Source organism: Trichosurus vulpecula, chromosome 1 (genome assembly GCF_011100635.1).
Source record: "Trichosurus vulpecula isolate mTriVul1 chromosome 1, mTriVul1.pri, whole genome shotgun sequence".
Lineage (NCBI taxonomy): Eukaryota > Metazoa > Chordata > Mammalia > Diprotodontia > Phalangeridae > Trichosurus > Trichosurus vulpecula.
In genome coordinates, this window is record NC_050573.1 from 24,803,038 (window position 1) to 24,830,828 (window position 27,791).

The following is a 27,791-nucleotide window of genomic DNA, read 5'->3' on the forward strand; positions in this document are numbered from 1 at the left end:
ACTTTCTTATTCCCTTCCCCTCCTATTTCCCTATTGAGTAAGCTACATTTCTATACACAACTGAGTGTGTGTGTGTGTATGTGCATATATATATATATACACACACACACATGTTTATACATACATACACACATATATGTATATATTCCTTCGCTCTTTGAACTAATTCCCATGAGAATGAGGTTCAAGCATCACCTGCCATCCTCCCCATTTCCCTCTCCACTATAAAAGCTCTTCCTTGTGCATCTCTTTTATGTAAGAAAAACTTTCCCATTCTACCCTTCCCTTCCCCTTCCTCCCAGGGCATCCCTCTTTCTTACCCCTACATTTTTTTTGGAGACCATCCCAACATAATTGACTCACACCCATGCCTTCTGACTACATAGACTCCTTCTAACTGCCCTAATAATGATAAAGTTCTTAGGAGTTACATGTATCATCTTCCCATATATAAAATGCAAACAGTTGAACTTTATTGAGACCCTCATGATTCCTCTTTTATGTTTACCCTTTTTATACTTCTCTTCAGTCTTATGTTTGAATGCCAAATTTCCTATTAAGCTCTGGTCTTTTTTTTTTATCAGGAATGCTTGAAAGTCCTCTGTTTTCACTAAATATCCATTTTTCTCCCTGAAGGATAATACTCAGTTTTGCTGGGTGGGTTATTCTTGCTTGCAATCCTAGCTCCTTTGCTGTCTGGAATATAATATTCCAAGCCACTCCTTTAATGTAGAAGCTGCTAAATCTTGTGTGATCCCGACTGTGGTTCTACAATATTTTATTTCTTTTTGGCTGCTTGAAGTATTTTCTCTTGAACCTGGGAGCTCTGCAGTTTGGGCTATAATATTCCTGGAAGTTTTCATTTTGGGAACTTTTCCAGGAAGTGATTGGTGGATTCTTTCAAATTCTATTTCACCCCCTGGAGCTAAGATATCAGGGCACCCATCTTAGAGGCAGCTGGTGGCACAGTGAATAGTGAGCTGGACCTGAAGTCAGTAAAGCCTGAGTTCAAATCCAGTCTCAGATACTAGGTGTGGTTCCATAGGCAAGTCACTTTGCTTCTCTTTGCCTCAGTTTCCACAACTGTAAATTGAAGATAATGACAACACCTGCTTCCCAGGGTTGTTATGGGGATCAAATGAGATGATGTTTGTAAAAAGTGCTTAGCACAGTGCCTGGCACATAGTAGGCTTTTTATAAATGCCTATTCCCTCCCTTCTCATCTTTCCTTCTTTAGGATGCCAAATGTCTCAATGACTGCCTCCTTACATTCACATGCCATGGCTGAACTTGCCCTCAATTTCAGAGTCTTGAGTTCATGCTATTGTCCAAATTAAGGTTTGGGTCAAGGCACAGAGAGCAGTTCATAGGATTATAGACAGTGACAGGCTGCCAAATGTTTAACAACCTCTCTCTGTAAGAGTGAGGTGTACTTCTAAGTGTGTTTTTTAGCTTAGCTTATGCTTTGCATTTTGTAGTCTCAGCCCTCGTATGGTGCTTGGCATATAGTAAGAGTTTAATTAATGCCTTTTCATTAATTTAATTAATTAACTAATTCGATGTTAAGGATCTGGAAGTGACCTTGGAAGGCACCTGGTCTCACTCCCCCATTTTACAGTTGAGTGAACTGAGGCCCAGAGAGGTTAGGTGAGTTGTCCCTAACTAGAGAGACCAGAGAATCCTCCAGCTAGTGAGAGTCAGAGGTAGGATATGACTCCCATCTTCAGGTCAAGCCTCTAAAGTTCTAAGTCCTGGTGCTTTTGGCCCCATCTAAGGAGAGTCTTACTTGGTGAGAATTTCTAGTCTGTCCTGTAGGCAGAAACTAGCCTCCTGCGCGATGCTGAAGAACTTGGCTCGCATGTTGGCACACACGTTGACCTTGGCATCTGAAGCGCCAGAGGGATAGCTGCAGAGAAAGAAATATGAAAAACAAAACCATTAGGTTGTGCTAGGCTCAGGTGAGGTGAGGGATGAAAGTTTTATGTCAGCTAATTTTTCTGTCTGGGTCTTCGATTTCTCATCAGTGTATGGGGACTTCCCAGTGTGGAAATCCCCTCCACTGATTTAGATCAGCAACTTGGAAGCAGCATGGGGTACCTAGAGGTGAAGTAACTTGCCCAGGGTCACACACAAGGTATGTGTCATAGGTGGGAATCTATGACACATACAACAATATGGATAGAGTCCCTGACTCCAGGGACTCTATCCATTGATCCACCTAGCTGTTCCTCCTTTGAAATAGCTCTGAGCATTCAAGAGTTTTTTCTTACACCAGGGTGAAATCTTGGGCACTTGTACCCATTGCTCTCTAATTCTTCTATCACCCAACAGTCCTTCAAATACTTGAGGATAGCTGCTGTGTCCTCCTGTGTCTTTTCTTCTTTGGACTTAACATTGCCAGTTCTTATAAGTGTTCCTCCTACGGCATCCAGGACAATGCCTTTTTCAGTGATGAACATAATTTAACTTTACAGACAGAGGCTTGCCTCATGTAGATGCAGGGAGACTATTCAGGGCTGACCTAGTCAGAACACACCATAAAAGACCATGCTTTTGTTGCTGGCAGATGTATATTATAATAGAAGGAATGTGGCTCTGCAAGCTTCATATAGCCTTTTATTCTTGCCCCTGGCTTTATTTGCATGAGAACCAAAGCAGATTTGGGGAGTGAGGGGAGCCTTTTAACCCCATGGCCTCACAGAACTCTTATGGAGCTTCTTAAGGTGGAACCATTGAGATAGAGTTTGGGGATGCAATCTCAGAATCAGAACTTGTATAGCCATTAAGAAGAATTTTCTAACCCCAAGGAAGATAGTTGTCTGGGACTAAAGGCCTTTATGTTGGTATCAGGGGAAAGGGAATAAAAAGAATGGGCTTTCACTCAGCTTTCTGCTCCCCTTTTCTGGTTGTCTTGTCTGGGTGTTCTGGCTTAAAGCCCTGCTTAGAGCAGGATGAAGATAGAGTCAATTTATCCTTGTTAGGGTAAGGCTTTCCAGCCTCTGCAATCTGTAGGTGGCATGAAGGCTAAATATTGTTTGTTCAGTTGTTTCAATTATGTTTGACTCTTCATGACCCTATTTGGGGTTTTCTTGGTAAAGATACTGGAGGGGTTTGCCATTTCCTTTTCCTGCTCATTTTTACAGATAAGGAAACTGAGGCAAACAGGGTTAAGAGATTTGCCCAGGATGTGGGGAAAATGAGACATTAACGCACTGTTGGTGGAGTTGTGAACTGATTCAACCATTCTGTAGAGCAATTTGGAACTATGCCCAAAGGGCTGTAAAACCAGGCATATCCCTTGACCTAGCAGTACCACTACTAGGTTTATATCCCAAGAGAGAGAAAAAACAAAAAGGAAAAGGATCTATATGTACAAAAATATTTATAGCGGCTCTTTTCTGGGGGCAAGGAATTGGAAATTGAGGGGATGCCCATCAATTGGGGAATGGCTGAACTAACTGTGGTGTGTGATTATGATGGAATACTATTGTGTTACAAGAAATGATGAGTGGGATGCTCTCAGAAAAACCTGGAAGACGTATATGAACTGATGCAAAGTGAAATGTACTGTGTACAGAGTAACAGCAACACTGTGCCGTGATCAGCTGTGAATGACATAGCTCTTCTCAGCCATACAATGATCCAAGACAAATTGGAAGGATTTGGATGAAAAATGCTGTCCATCCTGAGACAAAGAACTGATGGAGTCTGAATACGGATCGAAACAGACTTTTTTAAACTTCATTTTTCTTGAGGATTTTTTTGGTCTATGTTTTCATTCACAACATGACTATTATGGAAATGTTTTGTATGACTATTCATGTATAACTTATATCGAATTGCTTGCCTTCTCAATGAGGGGGGTGTGGGAAGGAAGAGAATTTGGAGCTCAAAAATTTAAAAACAGATGTTAAAATTGTTTTTACATATAACTGGGGAAAAATAAAATATTAAATAAGAAAAGAGAGAGAGACTTGCCCAAAGTCAAACTGCTAGTAAGTATCTGAGGCTGGATTTGAACTCAGGTTTTTCTGACTCCAGGCCTAGCACTCTGTGCACTATGGCGCCACCTAGATGCCCTGAAGAGGCTAAATAGCTGAAGTCTAAAAGATGATGAAAGAGATTGGCTTGATGGTGAGCAGAGCTTGCCCAGCATAGAGCAATTCAGAGAAGGATACAGGGTGAGTTGAATATGAAGGGATGATATCTAAAAAATAAAATAAAATTAAGGGGTGAGAGAAGAATATATTGAGAGACGGAGAAAGGGAGAGATAGAATGGGGTAAATTATCTCACATAAAAGTGGTGAGAAAAAGCAGTCACCAGAAGATACTGACAGCTCTATAGTGTCTGAATAGTACAGAACATGCTGGAAAGTTTTTAATAAGCCACTCTGTCCTCGACAAGGACCTTTTATTCTTAATTCATAGTCAACGACTGAGGAATAAAATTTAAGGTTGAATATGTGTTAGGAGGGATAAGGGCTGTGTTAGGAGGTGAAGGACCTCCATGTTATTGTGTGGTCTGTACGGTACAGGTGTCCTGTGGACTTTGCTCAAGATTCAGAAGGAATCTAGGAAGTAGGTTTCAGGAAGAATTCCCAGGTTGAGAAGGATTTTTTTTTGGGTGGTGGGGGGGGTTGGGGAATCATAGAATGCTACTCTCTTGGTCTTCCTGCGGGTGGTGATGGGTGGGAGGGCGTCTGAGTGGCCTGTGATGCCTCCATCAGAACCGGCCTGGGGGCATGACTTCTCCCCATGGCTGGATGAGCTCAGGCCGATATTATGGGAGATTCTAGGGGGTCTGTTGGCACGCAGCCTGGTGTCCCACCAGTGGCCTGACACTTAGCTCATGCTGGGTCTCTCAGACAAGAGCTTTGCTTCTCCTGGCCCATCCTTAAAGACTCAGAGTCCTCAGCCCAGCCCCGGGGCACAGGAGCAGCACCGTCCCATCACCCCGGCTCTAGAGGGCCGGAGTGTGAGACAAGGGGAAGAGGGGGAAGCAGGTGGTTGGAAGGCGTGGAGTGTGGTGTGGACCACACCTCCTCTTTCCTCTCCCCACTTGCCTACGCAGTGTATGAGAAATCTAGTGCTAAGGAAGGCATCTTAAATCCCCGTCACCAACGCGGCTCTAGAGACAGATGACGCGGGTGGGGTCGGCGCAATCGAGGGAGGGCGAGGCTGTCAGGGCCCAAGCAGAGCCGTGTGGGGGTGGGGCTTGGGAGCCGCTAGCATTACCAGCAACAATGACAAGCACAACAATGATGATTACTACTGCCACTGCTATCACTGCTACTACCACCACTACCACCACCACCACCACTACTACTACCACTACCACTCCTACTCTTAAATTTCTGAAAAGTTGTTTGAACACTGTAGTATCAACACTGATCCTCCCTGAAACATGGCTCCCTGACCTTTGGTAGACACCCTTGGCATCCTTTTTCCTACTTGTTTCAGCCCCTTAGATGTTGGTACCCCTGACGCAGTCATCTGACCTAACGATCCAACCTAAGGCCTTTGGGCCTTGCCGTCTGAGCCACCGATGCACCGTTAGCACTTCTGGGGCTTTCTGCGCATGCTGAGGCCAAACTGTGTTTTATGCGGTGTCTCTCTCATAAACCCCTTGAGAGTAGGGACTGTCTCGCTTTTTCTTCTTGTGTCTGCAGAGCTTAGCAGGGCGCTTCTCATGTAGTAAGGGAACGATAAAGGCCTTTTTTCATTCATTCCTGCATTCCTTCCTTCCTTCCTTCCTATGTCTCAAAGTTGAGACCTGTCACCATCCCCATTGCCCTGCTTTTTTATTCTCTCCCCTTCCCTCCTCTGACACTGCCACGACCCTGGGATGGGTCTTTATCATCGAATGAATGGACTGCTGTGATAGCTGCTGGGGGTGGGGGTGGGGATCTGTAGCAACAATCTTGTTAGCAACTACTGTGGCTGTGTAAAACCAGCAACAGCCAGCACACAGAAGACTGCTAATAGGTTCTTTGATCTGCTTGACTAAGGAAAGCAACATCTCACTTTAATTAAAATACAAATATCATTCACTTAGTTCAGGAGGAAAAGCCAGCACCCTGAACTTCGGAGCAAATGCAAATTACAAACATACACAATACAAACAGACCAAATCACCATTCATAGTTACCAGGAAAACATCAACATTTGGGTTTACAAGCTGGGGGGCTCTTAAAATGGCTGCCCAGAGTCCCACGCCACTCTTCCAGTGACTGAGAGCCCCGAAGGAGAACGCCAACCTCTGGGTTTATATATCTTGTTCAGGGTCAAAGGGCGTCACAATGCTCGGCTCAAACTCACGTGACCTAAAAGCGTCATAAACGGGGACTCAAACCCACGTGGCCTAAAAGCCTCTGGCATCACAAACATGTCACTCAAACCCATGCAAACCAGGCTTTGCCTTGAGGCAAGGAGGTCATCAAAGACTCCTAATTTAGTCAAAGAAACGAAGGCCGTACCCATCAAGGGCGCTTGATTAAACAAGTGCTCCAAAAGAGAAAACAGTAAAAAAAAGTCCCGCCTTAATTAATATTACAGGGTCTGCCTGCTTCAAGTCTCCCTACTCCAATCTATCTCCCACTCAGCTACCAAAGGGACCTTCCTAAAGTGTGGGTCTGTTCACATCACTCCTCTACTCAATAACCTCTGGGGGCTCCCTAATATCTCTAGGATAAACTGTACATGTTAGGGAGTAGGGTGTAAGATTGTTGTTGCTTGTCCTTCATTCTTGAAGAGGACCATGACATCAAGGAGGTGATGCTATGACATGCAAGTGAAGTGGATTTAAGTGAGGCAGGGCTGTGCAAAATCACCAGCCTCACTTTCTCCTCCTGAGCCATCTGGGTTCAGTGACAAGATAGAGATCAGGATGACTGGAGATGGCCCAAGATGCAGTGGGAGACCTTGGCCTTTTTAAACTAAGGTCTTTAACAGGTCTCAGTTGGTCTGAGGCAACACCCATTCAGTGCTTAAGCCTAGGTAAGAAATGAGGCAGAGAATGGCCTCTTTACTGAGTCAAAAAAAAATATCAGTGAGAGAGGGGGAAGACTCTTAGGGTTTCTGGCCAAAACAGAAACAATTGCTATTTACATTCACTCTGAGCCAATCAGGGCCCAAAGAATGATCATGTAAGGCTTGGCCTGGAACCTATTAATTGGCCAAGGGTGTAAGAAGATTGGAAAGGTAGGAGAGGGATGGATTATGAAGGGCTTTGAATGCCAGAGCATTTTATATTTGATCCTACTTTCTTCAAGAACCACGTCTGGATCCTCCTTAATGCTACTGCCTCCTCTCTGAGACCACCCCCAGTTTATTCTTCGGCAATCTGGTTTGTCCATAGCTGTTTGCAGGCTGTCTCCTCTGTTAGACTGTAAACTCCTTGAGGACAAGGACTACTTTTCCCTGTCTCCGTATCTCTAGTGCTTACCACAGTGCCTGGCACACAGTAGGCACTTAATAAATGCTTGTTGACTTGACCTGAAGTTCTCCAGATGATCAACAACCTTGATAAAATGTGGAGTCCAGAACTAGGATAATACTTGAAATGAAGTTCATACAGGGCAGAATACAACCAGACTGTTACCTGCTCCATTTGGGCCACACTTTCTTAATGCAGCCTGAAATTTTGTTGTTTTTTTCCCCCAAGACTAACTTTGAGCTGTGGTCCCCTATGGCCCTCAGATCTATTTTCTCTTTCTTACCTCTCCCTCCTCTTTCCTGATGAAATGCAATGGAATCTCAATGACTAAGGCTAACATTTTGGCAAGCAATTGGCTCATGGATTCTTACACTCTCTCTCTCTCTCTCTCTCTCTCTCTCTCTCTCTCCCTCTCTCTCTCTCTCTCTCTCTCTCTCTCTCTCTCTCTCTCTCTCTCTCTCCCTGCTTACCTTTTAGGCCTCCGGAGACTCTCTGTGCTGCTACTACTTGACTTATCGGTTATGCTGCAAGACAAAGGAAGGACAATCTTTTAAACTTTGCAAAATTTGCCTCTTGCTTGGCCCTGTGCTTCTTTTGATTCAGAGCCATTTTGATTTTTGTGAGGGGAACCAGTAGTCACAATATACAAGCCCTGTCCTTTTCAGGAACATTCAGGCTCAATCCCACTGAACTTTTGCTTGTGCTGTTCCTCTCTCCTGGAGAGTGCCTTTCCTTTTTTTTTTTTTTTAATCTGCCTACATGATGGACACCTTTTAAGCCTCTTCCTGAGTCCCAGCTTTCTCCTCAGCACCATATCTCATACTTTTCTTTGTCTGGTGAATTTCCTCAAGGATAGGGGCCCTATTTTAGGTTTCTCTTGAGTCTTCGGGGTTAAAGCACAGGGTTGGGCATACAGTATAGCAATGGAGGATCTATATATCTTTGGGTTTAATAAATTTCTAAATATGTTAAATAGCTTGACTTGGGGTCCCATGACTAACATCTTCTTGGGGACCACTGCCCCTTGACCTCATGCCCAGAGCTCCATTCCCCCACACCTCCTGGGCCTGAAGCCATAGAACCTCTATAATCCAAATTCCCCATTCTCCAAGCTCATTGCTTTAGGCCTCAGATGTCAGCCTAATTCCTGCTAAATGTGAGGAGATGTCCCCCACCCATTTTTTCCCTTTTGTTTTACCCATTAAAACTCTACTGGCCATCATTCTGAGGTAGAGGAGAGGTAACAAGGGTGGAGAAGGTTTGGCACATGGGAGAAGAATTTGGGGCCTTTGAGACCCTTTAAACTCACACTGAGAAGGCCTGGTTAGGGAGGACCAGTCCCACTGACACAGGATTGAGTCACTTCCCAGCTCTGCCACTAACATAAAATGGGGGTGTTGTTGGCCTAGACAATCTCTAAGGTCCCTTCCATCTTTGATGTTCTACATGCAGAAGACAAACACAGATACTGAGAACTGCAAAGGTCCCCAGGAGTCAAATGGTCTGTGCTATGCCAGAGTAGAAAATCTACCTCCAAATCTAAAGGAAAGTACCCCCAAAGTGGGCATTCTCCTTGAAGACCTCCATGGAGGGAGAACTCACTACCTCCCAGAGGTGGCCTGGCCTACTCTTGAAGCACTGTCAAGTCTCAGAAAGTTTTCCTTGTATTGAGTTGAAATAGGCCTCTCTATGACTCCCATTCACAGCTCATTGTTTGGCCATCTTTTATCTGCTGTCCCTTCAGACACTAGAAAGTGGCTAGCTTGTCCCTTTGCTAAGGGCTTTCTTTTCTAGCCTAGACAACTACGCTCCTTAAATATACCCTTATAAGGTATGATCTTGAGGCCTCTTGACCACCTTTGGTCTTTCTTCAGTTTCTCAAAGTCTTTCCTAAAATGTGGTACCTAGAATTTAACTTGGGGTGTAGTGACTACAATGCTATCCTTGGGAGTCAGGAAGATCTATCTGGGTTCAAATCCTGATGCCTACAGGGACCAGCTATGTGACTCCCGGCAAGTGACTTGGCCTTTCTGGCCCTGTCAAATGAAGGGGCTGGATTACCAAGTCTCAAGTCTGAATGAATGAACCTACAATGGCCCAGGTGAGATTTGATAATGGCAGAAATGTGATGTTCTCTCTCTAGTTCTGGACACCATGTCTCTCAATGCACACTGAGATCACATTTGATTTTTTTGGCTGCCATGTTGAGCTGTTGATTCCAATTGGCCTTAAGAGTCCATTAGGATGCTGTCAGATGGGAGGTAGGAGGAGGCTTTTGCAATAGTTCAGGTGAGAGGAGGGATAGACCTGGGGTGGGGACAATGAAAGTAGAGTAGAGGGTCATAGATGGAGAGTTGGGAGGGACCTTAGAGGTCATCTAGTTCAAGCTCCTTATTTCATAGAATAGGAAACTGAGACCCAGAGATTTTCAGTGAACTGTCCAAGGGTCAATACAAAGAGATGTTGTGGAGGTAGATCTGACAGCACTTGGAAAGTGACCAGAAGGGAGGAGGTAAGGGGGAGAGAGAGGAGTTGAAAACAACATCAAGGTTTGACCCTGGGAGTGGGAAAATCATGTCACTGACAGACAGAGGGAAGCCTGTAAAATGGGTCTTAAGCCATGCTGAATAGTTCAGTTTGAGACACGCTGAGTTGGAGGTGCTAGTGAGAGATCCAGGGTGTGGCCTAGAGGAAAATGTGGGTCTGAAGGTCAGGAAAGAGGACAGATCTGGGGACAGCAATGTGGAAGTGGGTGTAGTGGGTACGGGAGGGTGGAGAGATTTAAGAGGATGGCCCCTTTCAACTAGACTTAAGTCACCTGAGCCGAGTTGAGTAGACTCCTGTCTACTGTTCATGCAAAATATAAAATGTAATTAAAATATACTTGCATTTTAATAACATTTTTTTAAAAAGGATGATTTTTCTTAAAATTAGACAGTCTCTAAAATACCCCTAGAGGGCAGTGAGGCCCTATTCACTTTTAAGAAGAACCTGAATTTAAGAACACATGGAAGTACCAAGCTGTGTCAATGGACCCAGAGCATGATTATTTTAATCTATAAGACAAAGAAAATAGAGATAAGTTATAATAATTATAATAAAAATTTTGCACGAATTGATGCACCTGCTGGTCCTTTTAGTGTTAATCAATCTCTCTCCCCCCTCCCTTACTCCCTCCCTCTCTTTGTGTCTCTCTGTTTCTGTCTCTCTTTCTCTGTCTCTATCTCTGTCTCTCTGTACTCCCCCCACTCTCCCTCTCTGTCTCTGTCTGTCTGTCTGTCTCTCTGTCTCTCTCCCCCTCTCTCTCTCTCCCCCCACCCCTTGCAAAGGCTTCCCTGGCCAACTGTGGCCTTTCCAATAAAGTGATTTACACTCCAGCTGTGATCAAAAGGACCTGAACTTGCCTGTCTTGTAGCATCAGACTCTGGCTGTCACTGACTACATGCCCTACCTCTCTCTGGAAAGGTGAAGAGGGGTACAAAGGGAGGGCTTGGCCCCCAGACTCCGGACCTCCTAGGGTGGGAGTTGGACACCCCTCCCTGCAATGAGGGCCCCCCCCGCCATCCCAGTCACCCAGGTTTACAGCCTGAGTGTCATCCCTAATTCTTCCCCTCTCATTTACTTCCCATTTACCCTGTATATAGCTTGCTTGTACATATCTGTTTTTTCCTCCATTGGATGGTAAACTCCTGGAAGGAAGGGATGTCTTTTGACTCTTTTTGTATCCCTAGCACTTAGTACAGTGCTTGGCACATAGGAGGTGCTTAATAAATGCTTGCTATTTGATTGCTTGATTCAGGATGGCTCTCTCCTCCTCTGCCCCGGGGGCCTTTCCTTCTGATTGGAACCTGCTGGCACCCAAGCCAGCAGGCTTTACTACTTTGGAGTTCTCCATCATGCTCCTTTGAGCCCTATACCCTCTTCTCTCCCCTCCTCTCTTTTTTATGGGCTGTCTTCCCCATTAGAAGGTAAGCTCCTTAAGGTCAGGGATTGCTTGTATTTCTATTTCTAGCATTTAGCGCAGGCCTGGCACATAGTGGGCTCTGAATAAACATCTTTTGGCTGACTGACTAGCCAGGGGCACGTACATCCCATTGACCTACCTGGACTTTAGGGCAGAGTCCCGTAAGGCCATATCACTCTTAAGGGAGGGCTTGAGGATGGACACGGTGCTGTAAGACAAGGAAATTTTCCTCTTAACATGGTCATAAGATCATAGGACTTGGGACTTGGAAGACATCTTAGAGGCCACCAAATCTAGCCTCCTCTTCTTATGGATTTTGCAGTTTGCAAAAGGATCCTCACAATGGCCCTGTTCCCATTTCACAGATGAGGAAACCAAAGCAAACAGAGGTTAAGTGACTTGGCCAGGATCAACACAGTTAGTAAAGTGTCTGAGGTGGGATTTGAAGCCAGCTTTTTCTGATTGTGAGTCTAATGTTTCCTCTACTAGAGCTCAGTCAAGTTGGCAGAACCAGATGAAAATGTTAACAAAATAAATAAAAATACAATATATTGTAGACAATGTTAATTTGTAGTTTTCAGGGACCCTTTCTATTTGAGTTTGATACTGCTGCTTAGCCAATGGATCTCATGGGTCCATGAAGGAATTATAGAATTTCTTTTTCTAGAAATCATGGCATCCCAGAATCCTAGAACTGAAAGGAGTCTCAGCAGCCATGTAGTTGACCCTCATCTATCTGACAAGTAACCCCCATAACAACATATCTAAAAGGGCCAGGATCCTGCTGAAGGACCACAAAGGGAGTCATCCAGGCTTTCTGTGAAGATCTCCAATGAGGTATGATCTTCCTAGTAACTGTGTCATGCTGCCTGGTTTTCGATCTTGCTTTTTATATATAATGCCCATGAGACCCTAAGCAAGTCACATAAACCTCCCAGCTCACCAGGTAACAAAGGCTGAACTGCATTGGTGGAGGGAGTTTCTTTAATGGGAGTTCCTTATACCATACAATCACACGGTTGAGTCCAAAAAAGCCCCCTCCCCCCAACAAATCCAAAATGCTTGAATTCTGTTCTGACTTGAGAATAGGGATAGACTCATTGACTTCCCAGATTCCTTCTTGAGGTTCCTTCAAGTGGCAGGATCTTATGTCAACAAGGACAGGGATTATATTTAGAGGGTAGAGTATTATAGGACCTGGAATCCAAGCTCACACAGGAAAAACGGGACTACCATTCTACCTTGTTTCTCCTCAAATGAAATATTTGTAAAGCATTTAGGGTAGTGCCTGGTACATGGTAGGAGCTTGCATGCTTATTTCCTACTCTTTCCCTCTCCCTTCCTATGTACATAAAAACCCTAAACATTTGGAGATTGGGGCAGCTAGGTGGCTCAGTGGATAGAGTGCCGGGCCTGGAGTCAGGAAGACCTGAATTCAAATCCACCTTCAGACACTTACTAGTTGTGTGGCCCTGGCCAAGTCACTTCACCCTGTTTGCCTCAGTTTCTTTATCTGTCAAATGAGTTGGAGAAGGTAGTGGCAAAACCACTCCAGTATCTCTGCCAAGAAAACCCCAACTAAGATCAAGAGGAATTGGACAGGTGTGACAAATGACTAGGTAACAATGAAGCATCAGAGCCTGAAGCATCTCCACTGCCCAGACAACACATTCCCTAAATGTGTGTCCCTCCGAGGTGTGTCTGCTCGGTGATTTGTATATTTGTGGGAGCCTCTGCCTAAGTCTATGGGGAAAATGTTCTCTTGCTACTTTCCTTACTATTTTGTTAGAGCCTTTTGTTCTGCATTACTTGTGTCCTCTGCCTGACTAGTAAAAGTAAATTCACTGGCGGGGGCTTATGGTCTATAGGTGTGAGGGTGCACGGACCCATAGAATGCCTCACAATCTGTCCATTCCTGGGACCCCACTGTGAAAAGGGGCACGGACCCTGATGAGGCTTCCAATATGACTGTATTTTGTGTGTCTCCCAGGGATTTCCCTTTCTGAGTCATCCTTTGGTTGTTTCCCTGGTGTGCTGGTCCATAGGGAAGCGGTTTTGAGAAAAACTGGATCATCTCCTTGGAGTCTGTGCTGGATGCCATCCCAGGGGACCAGGGCATTGATCGTCCCTTAACCCGAAGTTTCTGTTCTCCTGGGGTAGTAGGAGTGGGTGTTTGCCAAAGAGCCAGAGGATTGTGGTGGATGGTGGCCTGAATGTTCAGTCTCAGTGTCTCTGGGGCCTTGGGCCAGCCATGGCAGCCCCTTACCTCCGTATGGATGTGTAAGGAAAAAGTGACTTGCTCCCCAACCTCTCCTCAAGCTAGCAGGGCATGATACCTTGCAAACTTTTTGTAGGAATCATCTTCTGCACAGACTGTCCTCCTGGCATCTTCCCGTACCATCTCCATGAGCTTCTGAAGACCTGAGGAAAGCAGGAGAGGTCATCCCATGTGATGGACAAAAGAAAGTGGCAGGAAATGTGGGACCGGGCTATCACGCTCCATTCACAGCTTCCCTTCCCCTCTGTCCCAGGGTTATTACACCATCTTTACACCATCAAGCAGCTTCTGTCTTGAAATGATTTTCTGGAAAGAAGGTTGAGGTTTTACTTAATTCCATTCAAGAAAAAATGATTAAATGCCCACTTTATGGCAGGTAAGAGGCAATGTGGTACAATGTATAGGGAGTTGGCCTGAATTCAGAATGATCTGAGTTCAAATCCTGCCACTGACACATACTAGCTTTGTGACCCTGGGTAGGTTAACCGAGCAGTTAATTTAATTTAATCTCTCAGGACCAGAAACAGCTCTTTAAAACTAATTTCAGAGGAGGTCCCAGGCTGCATGGTAGAGAGAGTTTGTTCTCAGTCTGGAAGTTCCCTAGACAAATGAAATCACGAATGTGGTGTTTAAACAACAACAGATTGTGTTAGGCACTTTGCTAGGCACAAGGGGCTTATATTCTCCCGGTGGGCACATATATACAGATAAGACGATGCCATATGCTGTTGTTGTTCAGTGTTTTCAGTCGTGTCTGACTCTTTGTGGCCCCATTTGGGATTTTCTTGGCAAAGATACTGGAGTGGTTTGCCATTTCCTTCTCCAGCTTACTTTACAGATGAGCAAACTGAGGTAAACAGGGTTAAGTGACTTGCCCAGAGTCACACTGGTAGTGTCTGGGGTCAGATTTGAATTCAGGTCTTCCTGACTCCAGACCCAATCTGCTGTGGACCTAGAGGACTGCTTTCTTTGCTTTCCTTCCCCTTTGAAAGTCTTGCCTGCAGAGGAAGTGAAGATTTCTGATTTCTACCTCTGCTTCCCTGCCTCACTATTCCCCAACCCCCACGACTTTAGAGGTGCCCATCACCCATGTGTCTAGCACCTCACACAGGAGTGGCTGGAATGCCAATTGGTGAAAGCCAGCCCGATTCCCTGGAAAGCCGGAAAACATTCTCTGAGAGGATCATTTATAAGGTTCCACATTTCCCTGTGCCTGCCACCAATTTGTACTTGAAAAGAATGCCTTTGGGCAGGGACTGTGCCCGCAAGTACAGGGCTTCATCTATCATGTAGCTGAGCTTTGATGTGCACAAAATAAGAACAGAGCCCTCCCCATTCCCTGAGTCTAGCCTGAACAAAACATTGGAAGGGAAGGGGATTCAAAGCCGGTTTGCAAAGTGGGACATTCACTGATGATGAAAGGGACCCCTGTGAAATGCAAACACACTAGGGAAATGCTCACAGTGTGGGTGCTGACTGGGAGACCCAGGAAACAGGTGTTCATGCCCCTCTGTTTCCTGGGGAGGTTTGCAGGGAGAAATGCGACCACCATGTTATTAATAGCAGCAGTTCAGATAGCGTGATCTGCGGAGCCCTGGAGGTCCCCGGGACCCTTTCAGGGGAATCCATGAGGTCACACTAGTTTTCATAATAATTCTATGACGTTATTCACCTATTTAAATATTTCTCCCTTTTCCAACTACTAATCTGGGGTGAGGCTACATTTTTCTTCATATGCTTCAACCAAAACACCATATTACCATTCTTCTGAATGCAGAAGCAGGTACGAGAATCCAGTTGTTTCCTATTAAGCCAGACATGTAAAATAATACCATTTTCCTCACTAATTTTTTTCTTGAAAAATAGTTACTTTTTACAAAGATATTTATGTTAACACATAATGGATTTATTATTGTTATGTTAAATTAATAACTATTTAAACTATTTACTTAAATTAAGTTAATAAAATTAATTAATTAAATTAGTAACTATTTAAAAATTTCTCAGTTTTAATTTCTAGTATGAATGGATATAGACCCATATAAACAAAGGCTCTTTGGCATCCTCAGTAATTTCTAAGCACGTAAAGGGGTCTTGAGGTCAAAAAAAGCTTGAGAATGGCTACGTTACGGAAACCAACCCAAATCCAGCTCTTAGTTTCGGCCAAAGCAATTGACACTGACAAGTAAGACCATTCCAGCCCCTTTTCTCCAGGATCACCTACTCCGTCATTCATACTCCTTCACTAATCTTCTGTTTACTGGTTGCCTTCAAACATGCCCATGGCTCCCCCATCCTTGAACAACCATCATTACATATCTATTCATCCCAGATAACTTTTATTCTATATCTCTCCGACATGTTGTATCTAAACTTCTCGATATGCTTCCATTTCCTTTCCTCTCATTCCCTTTTCTTAATGGCTTACAAGCCAGCTTCTGACCTCATCATTCCACCCAAACTGTTCTCTCCAAAGTCACCAGGGGTCTCGTGCTGGCCACATCTAATGGCCTTTTCTCAGTCCTCAGACTTCTTGGCTTCTCTGTTGTTGGAGCATCCTCGACTCTTTGATACACTCTTTTCGCTAGGTTTCTAGGCCACCAACCTCTTCTGACTTTCCTACCTGTTGAACAAGTCCTTCTCTTTCTCCGTCGATAGATCTTTATCCATGTCATGCCCACTAACAGTGGGAGACTCTGTTCTGGTCTTCTCTCTCTAAAGGCAGCTAGGTGGCACAGCAGATAGGGTGCCGAGCCTGGAATCAGGAAGACTCATCTTCCTGAGTTCAAATCTGGCCTTAGATACATCCTAGCTGGGCAAGTCACTTTACCCTGTTTGCCTCAGTTTCCTCATCTGTAAAATGAGCTGGAGAAGGAAATAGTAAACCACCCCAGTATCTCTGCTAACACCCCCTCCCTATAGGGTCACAAAGAGCCAGATATGATTGAAAAAATGACTGAGCGACAACTGCCATGGATTCAACTATAATCCCCATGCAGATTATTTTCAGATCTACAGTCAGCCTTGTTATAAGACTTGTTTTGAAAACATATATTTGTTCTAACGCATTGATATATTAAGGAACAATTTGAGATTCTGTCTGTGAGAAACAGTGAGAATGCAGAAAAAGGCAGTGCTTCATAACAACTCAAAGGTTGCAATCCTTCTGATGACTGCCTCACAAACGACCTTTCGGTCTTTTTCAAACATACATCTTCCGATGCAGCAGAAGCCGTGGCCAGAGAAGGGCTGGTCCAAACCACAAATTCTACCTCATCAAACCCAGTGCCCCCTTCAGAGTTGAGACCAAACAGCATTCCCAGGGCCGAAGATGCTGCCGCTATTTATATATTTCTTAACCATTTAACTTCTATTAAAAAAGCTACCATTTTTATTTGTTTTTGTTTTTGTCTTCTTGTTTATTTTAAATGTGTCACTGATGAAGCTAGCTTGGTGGATAGAATGCCAGACCTGGAGTCAGGAAGACTCATCTTGGTTGGTTCAAATTCTTTGGTGGGCTGCAGGTTGTGCAGGCACGCCTTAATGCCATACATAAATGCCAGCTACTGTTACTATTATGATTACGATTACTCACAACAGTCCCATGAAGTGGGGAGAGCGGATATTATCATGCTTATTTTATAGACGAGATAGACTGAAGTGAGTTGACCAAGGTCAGACTGCCAGTATTTGAACTCAGGTCCTCCTGATTCCAGGTCCAGTACTCTAGCCACTACACCGAGTTTCCTTACGTTGACCATAGTCTATTTCTCATTAACTCCCACCCATTGTTTCTGGTTCTTCCCTCTGGGATCAATCAGAGCTAGGCTTATCCCTCTTCTGTGGGACAGACCTTAAGATCACTGAAGTCAGCTGTGAAGCACATTCCTCCCAGATCATCCTCATCTTTGGGCTGAAACCTCCAGTTCCTTCATCCTCTTATGGGATGATTTTTTGGGGGGGTGTGGGGGAGAATTTGATACCTAATGGATCTATGGTTAAAAGCTCAGCTGTAGAATGAGGGACAGAGAAATAAAGATTACTTCATCTGAATCGATATTATTAATCCCCTTTGATGAGCAAAGTGAGACAGGAAGTATAGTATAGCAGATAGAGAGCTGGTCTGGGAGATAAGAAGACATGAGTTCCAATCTTGCCTTTTATACACACACACACACACATATATACATAAACATACACATACATATATATACTTACATACATACATATATTCATACACACACATATATAAATATGTATGCATGAGATATGACCCTGGGCAAGTCACAACCTCTCAATGCCCTAGGCTTTTCTCTAAGTCACTAAACTGAATTGGTAGAGGGAGTCACTCACAGGGAGTTCCCTACATCAATCTGATGAAATCACAGGTCTGGTTTTAAAAAAAAAGAAATAGGGTACTGTGCTTAACGGGCACTGTCTTGGAAGGCCTGACCTTTCCCTCAAGGCCAGGTTCTGGGCAGAAACAACAAGAGCCCTCATTCCTGGGTCATTCCACAATTGTATAAAGCAAATTCTTCTTAACAGCCTTGTGAGGCAGGCAGGATAGGTGCGACTCTCCCCATTTTAGAGATGCAGTGTGTGATAGGGTCAGGGCTCCAACTCGGGTGCTAATGCCAAGTTACAGAAGGGCAAAACTGCCCCAAGGAAGTCTCATTTTTAAACAGAGGGTGGTCATTCTACATGCTGCTATGGTTGAGGAAAGAAACTTCTGGACAGAGTAGATCTCAGCATCCATTTGGGGCAACTCTCTCATTTTATGGAGGAGGAAATGCCTTGCCAAAGTCAAATAGGTCATTAGTGTCAGAGGTTGGATGTGACCCTGGGTTTTTCCACTCTAAATCCTGTGCTATAAAAGGGCACTCTCTTTTAAATATTTGTGCCTATGGACCATGGAAGGAAGGAAACATGTGGTTGGCAAGCACCTAATGATGCTCAGAGCTTTACAAATATTACCTCATTTGATCTGAGCAACAGCCCTGGGAGGTTGGTGCTCTTATGATCCAAATTTTACAGTTGAGGAAACTGAGGCAGACAGCAGTGAAGTGACTTGCCCCAGCTAGGTTTGAACTCAAGTCTTCCTGACTCCAGGCCTGGAACTCTATCTACTGTTATCATCCACAACTGTCTTGAAGGGGCATCCCTACGAGAGTGGGGGAAATGTATCTACATTTTCATATCCCCATTGTGTGGCAATGAGTTAATCATAGCACTTGAACTCAGCTCTCATGACTCAGTCAAGTCCAATGTCCCCTACACTGCCATTTTTGGTATCTCCCAGATAATAAACACATTCTTTTTTTTTGCCCCCTTGGGATTGGTTCACAGGGTGGACAGTGGGAGAAATAAGAAAGGACCAGGGGCTAAGACATGACACTCACTGATGGGGATGTTCTCCTCATCCTGCTTGGTGGATGAGGACTCATTGTCCTCCAGCTCTTTGCTGCTGGTGCCCAGGGTCACGGTGCTCTGGGGCTCATCTGAGCCAGTGGGGTTCATTGACAGCATGCTGCTCTGCGGAGATGACCCCCCGCTTGTGCGGCTGAGGCTGATGGTTGATGGTCTCCGGCTTGGCTTCCGGCTGGCTATGATCCGAGCGGCTGGTATTTTATATTTCTTGGACTAGAAGGAAGAAGGAAAAGAAATTCCCATGGCCGAATCAGATGGTGGAAGGAAATAAAAGTTGGAATCAACTGACTGATCAACGAGAAAATAAAATCATGCCTGCCCTCAAGGAGCTTATGGCCTATAAAAGGTGACAGCATGTACACACATATAAAATAAATAAAGGTAATCAGTGGGGGAGAAGACACTGGTAGTGGGAAAGGTTTCATGTAGGAAGGGACCTTTGAGGACATCTAGCTGAACTTAGGTACCCAAATGGGAAGCTCCTTATTTCATTGTGGTCTTAGATTTCCCAGTGCCCAGCTCAGCACCTGGCACATAGTAGGTGCCTATACATAGTAGGTACTTATCAACACTTTTTGTTTGTTGAATTGAAGCTCTGGTAAGTGGACATCTAACAGCCTCTTGAAGAGCTCCAGTGATGGGAGGCTCATTACCTTTTGAGGCAGCCCATTCTACTTTTGATCAACACTAGACTCTGTAGAGCAGAGAATGTGTTGGAATTAGATTTAGAGGTACAGAATCAGAAAGGCCTTGAGGAAAAAAAGCTGGAATTAAGAGTCAAAAGACTTGGGTTCATATCCCAGCTCTGCCACTTACTACCTGTATGATCTTGGGTGAACTGATTAAATCCTCAGGGCCTCAGTTTCCTCAGGCATAAAATGAAAAGCTTGAACTAGATAACTTCTGAGGTGTCCTTCAGCTCTCCCTCTGTGATCCTGTGGGTGGTCTATCCTAAGTCTATTTGCTGCTGCTGAGTTCAGTGCTTAGCATATAGTAGGAGCTTAATAAATGTCACCAGTCTGATACATTTAAGACTTCCAATCAAATTCCACAAATATTTTATGCACCTACTACATACCAGGCATTGTGCTAAAGCATGAGGGATATAAAAAAAAAAAACATCTCTGCCTTCAAGGAGCTGACATTCTTCTAGGGGGATACGACTTTTTTTTTTTTCCAATTTATAGTAACTCCCATGTGCATCGTGGTTAAGGTTTACAAAGAGCTTATAATTGTCCTATGAGCTATCTAGTGCTTATATTATTATTTCCATTTTCCAGATGAGAAATTTGAGACCTGGTAGGGCCAAATAACTTGGTCAGGGTCATACAGTTATCAGGAACCAAGGACTGCACTCAACTCCAGGGCTTCTGACTCCAAGCCCAGTGCCAAATGAGAAGATTTAGCCAGAGCCAAATTTACCCACCTTATAGTCTATCTGTGGACCAGCCTCAGGACCAGGCCTCCAGCCTTTTAAATTTACATTGATGCTTTTTATAAGTTCAATAATCGCTGAGAAAAAGAACCAATCTAACAAACATACAAAACAAGGGGTAAAATCTGCTTCTTGCCTCTAGGCTTTATCAGGAATCACCAAACAGCCAATGCTGTTGATGTCAGAGGACCAAAGATTTACTGAATCGAAGAAGTTGAGTAGGAAGGGACCTCAATGGCTACCTGGTCCATCCCACTTATAAAAAGTGTCATCACTGTAGCATTTTGATAAGGGATCATTTAGCTACACTCCAAAGACCTCCAAGGAAGGAGAACCTGTCACCTCTCAAGGCTTCCCGTCTCACTCTTGGTGCTAAATATTAGGAAGTTTTCCCTGAAATCAAGTCAAAAGTGACCTCTTGCGAACCTCTCCCCACCCCACCCCAATGTCCTTCTGGTTTTGACATCTGGGGCCAAAGAGAACAAGGCCAATCCCTCCTTCACATGGTAGCCTTCCAAGTACTAAAAGTCTTATATCTCAACTAAAGAGAGAACTGAGTCATGTTTATAAGAATAAGAGTCATTCCCCAATTGATAAATGGGTCTAGGATATGAACAGACAGTTTTTGGGAAAAATACTTACAAATTTGGAGCTAGAAATAATAATAATAATAAAACATTTACTGATGTATTTTAAAGAGATATTTATTTTATTATTTTTCTTGGTTACATTCTGAGTTCTGAGTTGTCCCTCTCGTTCCCTTCTGACCCCACACTAGAGAAGGCCAACTATATATATATATATATATATATATATATATATATATATATATATATATATATATATATATATATATATATATATATATATACACACACACACACATATGTATGTGTGTGTATATATAACACACATATATACATACACTTATGTATATATACACACAAATACACACACACACACAAAACCATACAATACATACTTCCATATATCAGTTCTTTCTCTGAGAGTAGACAGAATTTTTTCCCTTCATGAGTCTTTCTTAGTTGATATGAATGATTGTATTACACAGAATGGCTTAGTCATTCGCAGTTAAATCTTAAAACAATATTGCTGTTGCTTTATACAACATTCTCTTTGTTCTTCTCATTTCAACCTGGAATATTCCATGAGAGTCTTTCCGTGTTTTTCTAAAACCAACCTGCTAGTCATTCAATACAGCACAGCAGTATTCCATCATAAACATATACCACAACTTATTCAGCCACTGGCATCCTCTCAATTTCCAGTTCTTTGCTGCCACAAAAAGAGTTGCTATAAATATTCTAGAACACATAGGTTCTTTTCCTTTTTCACTGATCACCTTGGGAAACAGACCTAATGGGGGTATAGCTGGGTCAAAGGATATAGATACTTTTACATTTCTTTGGGCATAATTCCAGACTGCTTTCCAAAATAGTTGGATTAGTTCATAGTTCCACCAACAGTGTTTTAGTGTTCCAGTTTTTCCACGTTCCCCTCTAGCATTTGTCTTATATCATCTTAGCCATTCTGGTGGTTGTGAGATGGTACCTCAAAGTTGTTTTAATTTGCATTTTTTTAATCAATAATGATTTAGAGCATTTTTCACATAACTATATACAGCTTTGATTTCGTCTAAAAGCTGTGTTCATATCCTTTGCCCATTTAGCAATTGGGGAATGACTCATACTGTTTCAAATTTGACTCTGTTCTCTATGTAGTTCAGATATGAGGCCTTTATCTGAGAAATTGTCTATAAAATATTTCCCTCCAATTTTCTGTTTTCTTTTTAATTTTGGCTACATTGGTTTTATTTGTATAAAATTTTTAATTTAACATAATCAAAATTATTCATTTATATCTTACAATGCTCACTCTCTTTCTCATGTTTATTCATAAATTCTTCTCCTATCCATAAATCTGATAAGTAGTATATTTCATGCTCCTCTCATTTACTTATGATATCTCCTTTTATGTCTAGGTCATATATCCATTCTGAAAAATGTTTTTTAAGTTATGTTCATAGAGTTTCTGGGTTTGGTTTAGAAGATATATTCCTAGGTATTTTATATTGTCTATGGTTATTTTAAATGAAACATCTCTTACTATCTCTTCTTGCAGGGCCTTGTAGGTGATATATAAAAATGCTGATGATTTATGTAGGTTAATTTTTTTATCTTGCTCTTTTGCTAAAATTGTTAATGGTTTCAACTAACTTTTAATTGAATTTTAGTTGATTTTCCAAGTATACCATCATATTGTCTGCAAAAAGAATAGTTTTATTACCTCATTGCCCATTCTGATTCCTTCAATTTCTTTTTCTTCTCTTATTGCTATTGCTAGCATTTCTAGTACAACATTGAAGAACGGGGATGATAATAGGCATTCCTGTTTTATGCCTGATCTTACTGGGAAGGTTTCTAGCTTATCCTCATTATAGATAAGGCTTGTTAATGGTTTTAGGTAGATGATTCTGATCATTTTAAGGAAAAATTCTTGTCATTCTCTAATAAAATTATTTATCATTTCTATGATTTGTTCTTTGACCCACTCATTCTGTAAGATTAGGTTATTTAGTCTCCAACTAATTTTTAGTCTATGTTTCCATGGGCCTTTTAAAAAATGTAATCTTTATTGCATTATGCTCTGAAAAGGATGCATTTAAAATTTTGGGGTTTTTTGCATTTGACTATAAGATTTTTATGTTCTACTATATGTTCAATTTAAATAAAGACACCATGTACTGCTGAGAAAAGGCATATTACTTTCTATTCCCATTCAGTTCTCTCCAGATGTGCATCATATCTAGCTTATCTGAGATCCTGTTCATCTTCCTTACTTGCTTTTTAGTTGGATTTATCTTGTTCTGAGAGAGGAAAGTTGAAGTCCCTCACTATTATAGTTTTGCTATCTATTTCCACCTGTAATGCATTTGCCTTTTCCTTTATAAATTTGAATGCTCTTGCATTTGGTGCACATATGTTTAGTATTGATATTACTTCATTATCTATGATACTTTTTAACATAGTGTTGTTTCTTTCCTTACCTCTTTTAATTAAGTCTACTTTAGTTTTAACTTTGTTTGAGGTCATGATTTCTGCCCCTACTTTTTTTTACATGAGCTGAAGCAGAATAAATTCTGCTCCAGCCTTTTATTTTTACTATATGTGTGTCTCTAATTTTAAAATGCATTTCTTGTGAACAACATATTGTCAAGTTCTGGTTTTTGATCCATTCTGCTATCCATTTTTGTTTTATAGCTCCTCCCATTCACATTTAAAGTTATAATTACTAATGTACTTCCCTTCATCCTATTTTTCCCCAAATGTTTATTTCTCTCCTTCTTTCTTTCTCTCTGTTTCTGTCTCTCGCTCTCTCTCTGTCTCTCTTTATCTCTTTCTTTCTCTCCCCCATTCCTCCTCAGAAGTATAATTTACTTCTGACCACTACCATCCCTAGTCCACACACCCTTCTAAGAGTCTCTCCTCCCTTATCCTATCCCTTTGCCCTTCTATTTCTCTTTGAGTTATAAAGACTTTTATGACCAACTAGATGTACATGTTATTCCCTCTTTAACCCAGTTCTGATGAGAATAAGTTTCCCATGCTGACCACCCTCCAGCCAATTTCTTCCACTCTAAAAGTTCTTCCATTCACATCTTGTTTGTATAAGATAATTGCTCCATTTTACCTTTCCCTACCCAATTTTATTTTTTTGAGGATCATTCCATCATAATCAACTCAACCCAAAGCCCTCTACTTATGTATACTCTTCTTTTTAACTACCCTAATAATGATAACATTCTTAAGAGTTATAAATATCATTATCTCATATTAGTAGGCAACAGTTTAAGCTTATTAAATCCCTTATGATTAGTTTTTCATGTTTACTTTCTTATGTTATTCCTGAATTACATTTGTAAACCAAATTTTCTGTTCAGTTCTGGTCTTTTCTTCAAGAATGCCTGAAAGTCTTCATTAAATTCATTGAAATTAATTAAATATCATCTTTTTTTTCCTTGCAGGGTTATGCTCAGCTTTGCTGGGTAGTTATTTTTGGTTGCAAACCTACGTCCTTTGCTCTTTGGAATATCATTTCTATGCCCTTCGGTCTTTTAATGTAGAAGTTCCAAAATCTTGTGTTATCCTGACTGTAGCTCTACAGCATTTGAATTTTTTCTTTCTAGTTGCGTGCAATATTTTCTTCTTGACCTGGAAGCTTTGAAACTTAGCTATAATGTTCCTGTGAGTTTTCATCTTGGGATCTCTTTCAGGTGGTGACAGTAGATTTTTTCCATTTCTAATTTACCCTCTAATTTTAAAACTTGAGAGTAATTTTCCTTAACATTTTCTTGGAGTATAGTGACTAGACTTTTGTTTTGATCATGACTTTCCAGGTCATAATTTTCAGGACATGTCTTTGAGGGTAGTCCAACAATTCTTTTCTCTCCTGGATCTGTTTTCCAGGTCAGCTTTTTTTCCAATGAGATACTTAAAGTTCCCTTCTATTTTTTCATTCTTTTGATTTTAATTATTTCTTGATATCTTATGAAACTATTAGCTTCCCCTTTCCAATTTTCCTCTAAGGAGCTATTTTCTCCTTAAAAATTTTGTATCTCTTTTTCCAATTGGTTGACTTTCTTTTCATAATTTTTTGATTTTATTGCATTACTTGTTTATTTTCCCAATTTTCGCTCTACCTTTCTTATTTGATTTTTAAAGTCCTTTTAAAACTCTGCCAACAACTCTTTTTGGGTTTGTGACTATTTCACATTTTTCTTTGAAGCTTTATAAGTAGCTGTTTTGACTTCATTATCTTCTGAGTTTGAACCCTGATTTTCTCTATCACCACAGTAATTATCTATGGTCAGGTTTTTCTTTTTTTATTTACTAATTTTCTTAAACAGCTCATTTCTTGGCTGTTAAACTTTATACTAGGGCCAGACTCTGCTCCCAGGATATGGGGGATAATGTCTCAGGCTTCAGATTTCTCGTGCTGTTGTTTTCAGGGATCTATCTGGAGGTCCTTGACTTTTTAACTTTTTCCAATGTTCTATGATCCGAGGCCAGGTGTGGTCATTGCTCTTCTGGCTCATGCCTTGATCTATGAGTTATCTCAGGTATTACTCTTCTTCCCTGAGCAGGCAACCAGGGCCTTCCGCAGCATAGCAAATGCTCTCCCTCCCTCCCTCCCTCCCCCTTAAATGTACCACTGGCCAGAGGCCATAAGTCAGCTTGCCCCTCTGCCCTAGAACTGAAGCCGGGGACTTGGCTCTCCTGCGAGTGATCACAAAGCCCCCTGCCCCTTGGCGACTGGACTCACTGGTATGTGCTCGCTCCTTCTTGCTGGCAGACACAGCCCAGACGCAGCCCAGAGCTGAGTCTGGTCAATGCACCTGGGTCAATGCTCCACCTCCAGTGCCAGCAGAGGGCCCCCACTTTCTTCGCCTGGTCAGCCACTGGACCCCTCCCCCCCCACACACACTGGCATGAGGCAAAAGTTCCTGAAGCTTCAGCTGCCCTGACACAGTTGCCCCCAAGGCTTGCTGCTTGTTGACACAGAGGCTAGACCACCACCTGGAGACCAGATCTTTCCAAACATCCTCCCAAATTGTCTCAGGCTGGACTCCTGCTTTACCCTGACTTTTAATTATTTCTGTTGCTCTAAAATAAAACTCTAAAATTTGACACATTATTTTAAGTTGGTTTTTTTGGGGGGGGTATTTGGGAGAAATAATTTCCTATGTTATTCCACAATCTTCCCACAATTCCCTCAATAATTAACATTTATGTAGCAACCTACTATGTGCCAGGCCCTGCGTTAAGCACTTCACAATTATTATCTTGTTTGTGCCTCACAACAACCCTGGGAGCCAGAAGCTGTTATGACACCCATGTTACAGACGAGAAACTTGAGGTTAAGTGACCAGCCCAGGGTCACGCAGATATTACGCGTCTGAGGCTGGTTTTCAGCTCAGGTGTTTCTGTGTCCAGGCCCTGTGCTCCGTGCACTATACTCCCAGCTGCCCTTAGGAGGGACGGCCTTGACCTACTTAATCCCTGCTTGAGTCAAAAGTAAAAAGCTCACCCTCCCTAGGCCCTAAGTTCCAGACCTGTAAAATGAGAGCTTGCTTCCAGCTGTGAATCCATGATCCGATGGCCTTCAGGGGTCCTCAGCGTCCTTCAAAGGAAGGCTTGGATGCCACCTGCTGTGGGAGGTTCTGTAGGACTTCGTCATCACTCCCTTTCACCTGAAATCCCTTTGGACTTACCTACCTGGGAATGTGTTTCATTCTCCCTATCCAAGAGAAGATAAGTCGCTTGAGGGCTGGGGCTATGTAATTTTTGTCTTTGTATTCCCAGCACTTGGCATGGGGCCCGGAATGTAGTAGGCACTTTAATAAATGTTCGATGATGAGGATCTAGTCCAACTCACTCATTTTCCAGATGAAGAAATGGGGCCCAGAGAAGGCAGGTGATTTGACTAAGGTCACACAGGTAATGAGTGGTCATCGAGATGGAGTTTCAACTTCTGTCTTTTGATTTTATAAATCTAGAATTCTTTTCGCTGGACCCCTTTGATTCTGCACCTCTTTCCATGGCCCTAAGACTTTTAAAAGGCAGGAGTGTGATGAGGAAAGAGGGGACCCTGAACATTGGGGTACAAGCCCCACCAGGTGCCTCTGTATCAATTTGTCTCTGCTTTGGGATGTTCCCATTGGTCAGCCCCCTGCCCAGAGGAAGGCTCTATCGTTAAAGCTGCCAACTCTCGGGGAGAGAGAGCATCGGGTGATAAATGCCTTTACTGCCTCTGCCTTCTGTATTCTGCAGGAAATTAATTTCTGATTCTGGTGGGGAAAAAAAATAAAGATTGTATCCACTTGGCCTTGAAAAGCTGGGCCATCAAATCAGCCTGTGAAAAGTGCCCGAGGCCTGAAAATCTCCAGACCTGAGTTTGGCTTTTGCCTTTCTCTATTAACTAGCTGCGCGATTTTAGGGATGTCACTTAACCTCTTCTTCCCCTGTGAAACTAAGGGTCCACTAGACGATCTCTTCCAGATCTAGAATTCTTAATGGCCAGCAGGCTTTTGAGAAGGCCTGTCCTCCTTTGAGCCAGGATTTCTGACTGCATTCCCCAAGGAGCTATTTCTAGCTAGGGTGGTTAATGAATGCTTGTTCAGCCACCCTCGACAGAAATGCGAACGTTCCTGCTTCCTTTGTGTGACAGAGA

The 27,791-nt window shown here is 42.7% G+C and overlaps 1 protein-coding gene across 1 annotated transcript in view; it reads right to left on the reverse strand.

Moving 5' to 3' along the window:
- Positions 1 to 27,791, reverse strand: part of CCDC60 (coiled-coil domain containing 60) — a 111,809-nt gene that overhangs the window by 12,024 nt on the left and 71,994 nt on the right. Inside the window, exons 7-11 of the mRNA XM_036741718.1 lie at positions 19,078 to 19,318; positions 13,737 to 13,821; positions 11,540 to 11,608; positions 7,907 to 7,960; positions 1,787 to 1,906 (exon numbers count right to left, since the gene is read on the reverse strand). Of these exons, the coding sequence (XP_036597613.1) occupies positions 1,787 to 1,906; positions 7,907 to 7,960; positions 11,540 to 11,608; positions 13,737 to 13,821; positions 19,078 to 19,318 (569 nt within the window). The remainder of the gene's footprint in view (positions 1 to 1,786; positions 1,907 to 7,906; positions 7,961 to 11,539; positions 11,609 to 13,736; positions 13,822 to 19,077; positions 19,319 to 27,791) is intronic.